Source organism: Grammomys surdaster, unplaced genomic scaffold (assembly GCF_004785775.1).
Source record: "Grammomys surdaster isolate TR1022 unplaced genomic scaffold, NIH_TR_1.0 267, whole genome shotgun sequence".
NCBI lineage: Eukaryota > Metazoa > Chordata > Mammalia > Rodentia > Muridae > Grammomys > Grammomys surdaster.
Window position 1 is genome coordinate 3,215,830 of NW_021604708.1, and position 9,476 is coordinate 3,225,305.

At 41.8% G+C, this 9,476-nt stretch overlaps 3 protein-coding genes across 3 annotated transcripts in view; 2 read left to right on the forward strand and 1 right to left on the reverse strand.

Moving 5' to 3' along the window:
• The window catches only part of LOC114628299 (histone H3), a 132,596-nt gene extending 128,849 nt beyond the window's left edge, over positions 1–3,747 (forward strand). Inside the window, exon 2 of the mRNA XM_028776263.1 lies at positions 3,384–3,747. The gene's annotated coding sequence lies outside the window, so the exon portion shown is untranslated. The remainder of the gene's footprint in view (positions 1–3,383) is intronic.
• On the forward strand, positions 3,353–3,927 carry LOC114628325 (histone H2B type 1). The gene has a single exon (XM_028776294.1). The coding sequence runs from the start codon at positions 3,371–3,373 to the stop codon at positions 3,749–3,751; it is 381 nt and encodes a 126-aa protein (XP_028632127.1). The 5' UTR covers positions 3,353–3,370; the 3' UTR covers positions 3,752–3,927.
• Positions 3,928–8,304: 4,377 nt separating this feature from the next.
• LOC114628358 overlaps positions 8,305–9,476 on the reverse strand; it is a 53,488-nt gene continuing 52,316 nt past the window's right edge. Inside the window, exon 10 of the mRNA XM_028776340.1 lies at positions 8,305–8,635. Coding sequence (XP_028632173.1) covers positions 8,315–8,635 — 321 coding nt within the window. The 3' untranslated portion in view covers positions 8,305–8,314. The remainder of the gene's footprint in view (positions 8,636–9,476) is intronic.

Sequence of the window (9,476 nt, forward strand, 5' to 3'; positions counted from 1 at the left end):
TACTGTGGCTCACTGAGTTATCCATATATGTATGCTCTGTGACAGCTTCTTAGTCAGTTTACTAGTCTCTTTCCTCTCCTCATCTGATAGTGCCCATGCTGCCACAGTACCGAACTCAGGCATAGGCCTGGGGGATTAAAGGAAGACACAGACTCAGGTCATTTGTTAAGAGAGAATGCCAAAGCTTTTACTGAGCAGGTTAAATATATACATCAAGCCAGGGAAAGAAAAACACAAACAGGAACTCAACTGGGGGGTAATGGGCTGTCAAGTGTAAATTCCCTACCTGGGGCACCATGCCTACATCAGGATGTTTTGATTTTAAAAAGAACAGCAGAATGTTACTTGGCAGACAGCAGCACACGGAAAGTCTCAGCCAGGACATGGCAGCCCTTTGGGGTCCTACACTCATCCTCACCCTACTCTTCCTCTAACTTTTTCTTATTTAAGATGGTATCTCTCTACTTTGTCATGCTGACTTCCAATTCCTGGGCTCAAATAGTTGGATTCAACCTGGTACTTCTTTGCAGATAAAAATGAAGTGAAACTCAACCACTGCTCTCAAAAAAGGGATACATGATCACAACAGAAGGGCATGTATGTTGTCGTAGGAAAACTAAGAATTGACTGCTATGAAAGATAATTAGAGATTCTTGGAATTAATTAAATTGTTCTTTACACAGGTCCTAGATAAATGTGTTTTATCTCTACCAGAAAACATGCAAGAAAGTTCTTAGCAAAATAGACCTTAAAGATCTGGAGAAATGGCTTAGCAGTTAAAACAGGTACTTCTCTTAAAAAGGACCAGAGTTTGGCTCCTAGCATCCATGTCAGGTAGCTCATAGGGTGTTGATAGGAAGCCAAAGAGATACAATATTTTGCCAAAAATACATTGAACTCACAGCCATGAGCGTGCTAGGCTGTCACTCTATAACTGAGCTATTAATACATGCCCAGTTTTCATACCATAGCTTTTAACCTAGGGTATTTGTTACCAGGACTTATTTTATAATTCTAATATGCTCCACATAAATTTAATTTGCATAAGTGACTTTAGTTTTGTATTTTTAAAACCTACAAATGACGGTGACTAAGCAAGTAAATATTTGCCATTCAAGCATAAGGACCTGAGTTTGAATCCCCAGAACCCATATACACCCAAAACAATGGAGTACATCTGTAATTCCAGTATTCCTACTAGAAGACGAAAGGGTATTCCATGGGAATTCAAGGACCAACAATCTTGGTATACACTGCAAGGAACACACACACACACACCTCAATGCGGAAAGTAGAACAGGCACCAAAATTGTCCTTAGATCTCCAGAGGCATGCCAAGACACAAATACACAAATACATACCATAGACACATGCATAAAAATTTTTATTTAAGATTCTACAAATATGCACAGTGACCTCATGCTTATAATTCCAGCACTTGAAATGGAGGCAAAATGCTTAGAAGTTGAAGGCTACCCTTGGCTACAGAATAAGTGTAAGATCACATGGGCTATATTAAACCTTACAGAAAATAAATAACTACTATTATCTTCAATCAGGGATAAAAAAAACTTCAGCACTGTTACGTAGCTCTCAGTATTTAATTTTTTTTTTAATCATTGTCTTCATTACCTATGTGTAAGCCTCATTTTTTAAAAAGCTAGATATAAAAGTGAAGAAATTTAAGTCTTTAGCAATAATTAAAATGAAATTTTATTTACTTATATTAGTAAATATATTTACATTACATAATTATATGTTAACTATGTTAATAAATATTAAATAAAATAATTAAAATTAAAATAAAAAAATCAGAGATAGGTCAGCTGTGCATGTTGACTCATATCCATAAGCTAAGCATCTGAGTGACAGAAGCAGTATTGGCATCCTATCAAGGTCAGCCTCCATGGACAGTGAGTTCTGGACCAGCCTCGGAAATAAGAATAGAAAGGAGGGCAGAGTGTCAAAAACAAAACACTAAACTCACAAACACCAAAGGCTAGATATTTTTCTTTTGATATTTCCACTAAATTAAAATTTTAGTTCTGATGCTTATCAAGAAACTGGTATTCCCTCTTTGAGCTCTTAATCTCATTAATACAAGAACTTAAAAACAGATTCAGAAGATCAATGCCAGTTTTTAGAGTTTGAAAGACAAACAGTACAGGAGCTGTGCTGAAACCTGAGAAACCTAGGGGGGAGGGGGGCAGGGGGAGGAGGAAGAACAGAGGGAGGGAGGGAGAAAGGGAGGGGCGGAGGAAGAGACTGATCGGTGTAGGATCATACTCCCCCCCCCCCCGCGCCCCCCCCCCCCCCTGTTTCCTCTGTGTAGGCCTGGCTGTTCTGGAACTCACTCTGTAGAGCAGACTGGCCTCGAACTCAGAAATCCGCCTGCCTCTGCCTCCCAGGATCATACTTTTAAATCATACTTTTAAGATATCCTTGGAAGTCAGAAACAGAGTAGCCCACAGTACTATGCAAAATGTTAGTCCAGCTAAGCAGAGGTCACCAAATTCCAGGTTTATGTCTCAGGGGAAAGGATTGCACCAGGGCCACGTGGTTGCAAGTAACTAGCGACAGACGATAAAGGAAAAGCATCCAAGCAGGCAGTGGCCAAGAGGGTTAAGGAAGTTTCCCAGAAAGCCACCTACGGACAGCCCGCCTTTTTTTTTTTTTTTTTTTTAAATAGGCTGTTACTGGAAGGATTTCCAGCCTTCCTCAGCAATCTAGCTCCTTTCATATGTTAATCTTAATGCTTCCATCCAGTCCACCTTCGCCAATTACGCGATCTTCCAACTCGACTAAACTGTTCTGTTTATTCTTTTCAAACAAGACGTCTTATCCCGTCTCTTAACTTTTGTCATCTGTAAGATTTACTCCCAAACGTTTGCTTTCACTTGAAGATTTCCTTCCTGTAAACTAAATTGTCCTGCCTTGGAGACTCCGGGAAGCTTGGAAGTCGGCTGGATCTTTTCTGCTCTTTTTCCTTCTCTGGACCAAAACTTAGATTGAAGTGTTAAAATACAGTTTTTACAGGAACGTTTCAATGGTTTCAGAATATTTGATACTAAATGGAGCGCAAGCTTTAACTTCTGCAATTTCAAAATAGAGCAGCTTCTGTTTTTAAAAAATTTTAATCTAAAACCTTTAGAAAGAAATCAATTTGGTTAAGGAGCGTTAAGAAGCATAGTCGCTTGAAAATTATTACAAGACTAGGACTTGACCAATGGGAGAATAGACCGTCCTTTGTAACCGCTAACCAATCATACTGGGTAAAAGTAAGCCTTAATTTGCATACGACTGCCTACAAATAAGGAAACAATGCACGGCAACTCACTTTCTTTTTCTACTAGAGAAAGAGATCTTGAAGATGCCTGAGCCAGCCAAGTCCGCTCCCGCCCCGAAGAAGGGCTCCAAGAAGGCCGTGACCAAGGCACAGAAGAAGGACGGCAAGAAGCGCAAGCGCAGCCGCAAGGAGAGCTACTCGGTGTACGTGTACAAGGTGCTGAAGCAAGTGCACCCCGACACCGGCATCTCCTCCAAGGCCATGGGCATCATGAACTCGTTCGTCAACGACATCTTCGAGCGCATCGCCGGCGAGGCGTCGCGCCTGGCGCATTACAACAAGCGCTCGACCATCACGTCCCGGGAGATCCAGACGGCCGTGCGCCTGCTGCTGCCCGGGGAGCTGGCCAAGCACGCCGTGTCCGAGGGCACCAAGGCCGTCACCAAGTACACCAGCTCCAAGTGAGTTTATAACTCACTCCTAACCCAAAGGCTCTTTTCAGAGCCACCCAACAGTTCACAATTAAGAGCTATGCGCTTGTTAATACCAGCAATATGGTTGCCCTTTATTTTCTGAGACAAAAGTTAATCTAATCGGTTCAAGCTGTTAGGAGAGTTGCCAAGTATCAACTGTTTTGTATTATACCGTGGGGGGGGGGGGGGGCTACATTTCTGTTCTAAATAATGGACCTGGAAGGATTTGTTTCAGCATCACAAGCTAGGTATAACACTGGCATCTCCTAGCGTCCACATCGATAGGGTATATCCGTGCTTTTGTTCTAAGTCTTCCTTGGGAATTTACATTGGCACAGGAAGGTGGAGTGGAACCGTGGGTTTATTACCAGGTTTAGCTAAGCTACATAAAACTCATTTACCAATGTCTACTAATTTCGATCAAAACGCAGGATTTTGAGCTCGGTTCCTGTTAAACTGGTTTTTAGTGGCTCTCAGGTCGCCATTTTATGCGGCGCCGCCCTGGAGAGAGCTCAGTTCAGCTCGCTGAAAGCGAAAGTCTGAGTGAAGGGCCAGCTCGAGCGATTACCGCTCGTAATTCTTTCCTGGTCCTCACTTCAAAAGGCCTAGAGCTTTTGGACTTTAAGGCTTTTGAATATGAACTAACTTGTGGGAGAAGCAACAAAATCTCCATTTTTTAAAAACGTTTACTTTGTTTACTTATTAATTACAGGAAACGGTGAAGGGATTTGTAAAACTGAAAGGGAAAAAGTAGGCAGGCTTGCAAGCATTTAATGTACTTACTTCTCTTTCCTGAACTACTGGGTAGTTTTTAAACACCAAGAAAAATTCCCAAAGCCCTATGGTGACTCGTTTTTGTAAAGGAACCTGGAAAAAATAAATCATTTCCTAGCATGTAGCCACATTTTCCTCGCAGTTAAGGCCATGGAATGTTAGGTGTGGCTCTGTGGACTCCTATCTCTTTAATTTGCCAGATTCTGGAGTCTACAGCTTCTGAGTTTGAGCTATTGGTCCCCGCAGGGAGGGACCGTGGCCGAGTCTTGTGAGGAAAAAGGAAAGAAAGAAAAGAAGAAGAAGAAGAAGAAGAAGAAGGAGGAGGAGGAGGAGGAGGAGGAGGAGGAGGAGGAGGAGGAGGAGGAGGAGGAGTATCAGGAAGTGCTGGGCGTTGGAAGTATCTATCACAGGTGTTGGGGATGAACTAAAGGCCCAGTTCCAGAAAGCTACAGTCTTGCCTCCTCCATACAGCCTAGTCCATGGCAACCTTCCTAGGCTTTAAAAGTAAATACAAAGAAACTATCCATTTTAAAGTAACAAAATTGCAGCTGCAATCCAAGAGGCTTTAAAAGTAAATTCTAAGAACCGTTCCACTTTAAAGTGACAAAATTGCAACTTCAATCCAGGAAACTACTCATTGTATAAAGTTTTTTTGCCACCAAGGCTGAAACCTGAGTTATGTCCCCTAGCACCTACAAAACAGGTCCTTTGACCTACAGACATCCCAGAGCAAGTAGAACACACACACACAAATGTTTAGGGTTTTTTTTTTTTTAACTTTTTAAAAACTACAAGTCAACTTTACTCAGAATGACTTTAGAAACAATACTGAAACTTCCTTGTGAATTATTTACACATCAGAGTTAAAATGTTCATGGTAATATTTTGTTTCCTTTTGTTTTGCTTAGCTTTGTTTTCTTTCTGTCTGTAGCCCCGGCTACCCTGTAATTCAACTATGAAGCCCAAACTAAAACTTTCAACAATGTTCCTGCTTCACCCTGTAAATATGGAACTTTAGGTGTAGACCACTATACCTTGTAATGTTCCTCTTTTCTTGTTTGTGGTTTGTTTCTTTGTGTGTTTGGTTTTTTTTTTTTTTTTTTTTTTTGTTTGTTTCTTGGGACAAAGTCTGAAACTCACTAAACGAAGCTGGCCTCAGAGACTTCAGCCTGACTTCCAGCTATGCACTGGAATGTGTAACCCCAAGCTTGCTGTGAAGTTCGTTATCAAAGCATTCCTGACTGTCCCTGCTCAGAGGCCTTCAGCCACCCCCACTGATCTTAAAACCAGAATTCCAGTGGAGTACTCACTAGCTCTCCATAAAACCCAAACGCATAAGGTTCCTCTCAGGTGATTGTTTTGTTTTTTAATCTTTTCCCACTGGTTGAAATTCCCCATGCCCCTTTTAGTTTCTGTTCTGTGCAGATTTTCTCTACCTCATCTTACTATTCAGGACTGTCCTGCCTACATTGCAAGAATCTACTTTAAAATAGATACAAAAACAAAAGAAAAAAATCTAGACTCCAAAGTGATGTGAGTATTGTTTTGGGCTTGTTGAAGGGCATACTGACTGATAAATTACTTCTCTTACAACTAAATGAGCCAATTCAAGCCAGACTAGATTATATTAAGTGGAATATATGTATATATGTGTGTGTGTGTGTGTGTATATATATATATATATATATATATATATATATATATATATATATATGTATGGATTCTATTTATTGGGAAGCTGCTCTCAGGTGAGTTCCCTGGCCCCAAGGCCAGGGAAGTCACCATAGGCAGAGGGGGTGGGGGAGAGAAAGAGAGAAGTGAGGCACACCAAGGGAGAAAGGGGAAATTTGAAGAAAGAAAAGTCAGGAAGTCCAAAATGAATTACATCAGGAAGAGCCTCTGGGGGAAGGGCAGCCCAGGCTCTGGGCTGGAAATTTCAGGGTTAGGGGCAAGATATTCCAGGTACAGACTGAGGGATGATGGGAGAACCTGGAGGAAGGCCTTGTCCCAGAGTCCAAAGCTAAACATTGATGATTTCAGTACCCAAGTTTTTATTCATTACAAAGTTTGAGTCTTTTTTTTTTTTTTTAAATTATTGGAGGGAAGGGCTGGAAGGACAGTTAAAGCAAGTGCCCTGTGAGCCCGATGCACTGAGTTTGATCACTAACACTTATATAAAGGTAACAAACACACAAACAACACAAATAAAAAAAAATGGTTAAGTTCTCAGGGGACACTGATGTTTCTTCTCTGGTGATTCTTTGGGAACAACTGATAATGCTGATTAAAGTTAAGGAAGTTCTGTACCATATGAAGTTTTCCTTGAGGAATAGATATAAGATTTGTATGTCAAACTCTGGTGTTTATTTTACAGGTTAGGAAATTAAGAGAAAGCTGGGTGTGGTGGCCCAAGATTTTAATCCCAGTACTTGAGAGGCAGAGGCAGGAAGATCTCTGTGAGCTGTAGGCCAGCCTGGGGTACAGAGCAAGTTCCAGGCCAGGGCTGATACACAGAAGCCATGGAAAGAATGAAAGAAGGGAGGGGAAGAAATTGTAGAAAGCTCCAGAGTAGGAAACTTGAAGACATTCAGCCTTCCTCGGTTTCCAAGGACTGGATTGATTAGAGGGTTTGGATGTGAGACAGGATAGCATCTATACCTTAAAGGCCTTGAAAAGAGGATGATCTTGATCTCTTACCCTCAAGTCTCCACCTCCTGAGTGCTGATATTAAAGAATGAGCCACCAGGTCTGCTTTTAGGAAACCAATACTGGAGATGGAATGGTAGGCCTGCCTAAACAAACACTATGTATTGAGCCAGTCCCAGAACCCACCTCACTCTTCCCATGCCTTCCCCCCTTCCACCACTTATAAGAGCAGATTAAACACTTGTACACATAAAACTTTAATACAAACACACACACACACACACACACACACACAAGTGTGTGTGCATATAGTTTAAGTAACAATAAAGGCCCATTATGAAAAAAAAAAAAATTCTGGTCAAGAGAATATAATCTCTGGCCTAGATGGAAACTCCTAAAACCACATTAGGTGGTTTCACTTTAAGCCATGCTAGAGATATACAGAATATTTTTTCCTTTTACGAGATGCAGTATTTTTCACTCCCAAACTTCAACACAACATAATTGAACCAAGCTGAGGAGCTATGAAATTTTACTGCATCTGCCCCACTTTCTGAAACTGCAATTTTTCCCTTTTTTCTTTTTCTATCTTTAACTGCTGGCCAGAACCTAAATGTCCTTTCTCTGATAGCTTGTACCTTTATGTCCGTCACATGCATATAAGGGCATCCCCTGTGCGGTAAGATCCCTGGAACTGGAGTTACAAAAGGTAAAAAGCCACCATGTACACGCTGAGCAACCTAGTCTTCTGCAGGGAAAGGGAAAAAAACAAGAAACAAAACAAAAACCAAAACAAAAACCTTAGCACACAAAAGTCTGTACATCTACGAGAGGCTAATGGCTGAGTGAGGTGGCTATCAAATTAGGAGCCACACTGGCGTTACCTAGGTCAAGGGCAAACTACTCAAATTGTCTCACAATCAATACCTGTAAGATATTGTTAGAGGTAATTGGATTTTCCCCAGACTTGAGACTTTAGGCATTTTATAATCGCCATGTGCCTGTGTTCTGTAATAGGAAAAGGTAAAAACCTCAGGTAATTGTATTCGACTAACGTAATTCAGCTCCTTTAAATGAAAAGGTAGTGGCCCTGAAAAGGGCCTTTGGTTTATGGGTGAGGGGAAAATTGGTAACCTTAACCGCCGAAGCCATAGAGCGTGCGGCCCTGGCGCTTGAGCGCGTAGACCACGTCCATGGCGGTGACGGTCTTGCGCTTGGCGTGCTCCGTGTAGGTGACGGCGTCGCGGATCACGTTCTCCAGGAACACCTTCAGCACACCGCGGGTCTCCTCATAGATGAGGCCGGAGATGCGCTTCACTCCTCCGCGCCGGGCCAGGCGGCGGATGGCGGGCTTGGTGATGCCCTGGATGTTGTCGCGGAGGACTTTACGGTGGCGCTTAGCACCGCCCTTACCAAGGCCCTTCCCCCCTTTCCCACGTCCAGACATCCTTCTACACTAGAAACTAAGCTCACTGCCCAGTGGCTATAACAGGCGCCCGTCTGGCTTTTATAATAACATGGCGGACCTGATTGAAAACCTGAAGGGAAGGGGCGGGAACAACAGCCAATTCCCGCCCTTCTTACCTTCATCCTATGAAAAGGCTTAGGAGACAAGGCGGGGCCTGAGACAAGAGAAGAGCCAGGAGTTAAGAATTTAACACTCTGTCCTAAGTGTGTCTATACAATTCTTTCTGCCCTCAATAGAGACAATTTATGAATTGTGAAAAAACAAGTTTGTCTCTTATTTCACCAAATAGAAAATAATATATTGTCTTCTGAACCTATGAATCGGGACACACACCCCCAGTAGTATTTCAGACATTTATGTTACAATTCATGACAGTAGCAAAATTACAGTTAAGCAATGAAATAATTTTATGGGTGAGGGTAACCACAACATGAGGTGCTGTAGTAATGGGTCCCAGTATTAGGAAGGTTTAGAACCACTGCGTCTGAGGTTTTAAGTACAATTTTAAGAACATGTACTATTTCCAGTTCTGAGACTTTTTATTGACTTAGGTATGCCTAGGAATCTGAACTGTGTTTTTTAGCATTCAGGCTGACCAGAGAGAAGTAAAGCCTCAAAATGTTACAGGACTGTAGCGCTAAAAGATTAAAAGATGTAATAGATACCATCCCAAAGGTGTGAATCTTCTGATTGAATGACACATAGACATCAGGGGCTCTGGGAATGAGGCTGGGGGGAAGGGTGTTTCTCTCTATTTTTACTATGTCTTCATTGAATCTCGGGATTTTCTGCATGTTTGTTTTTAGTCAATAAATATTACACAGAAAAT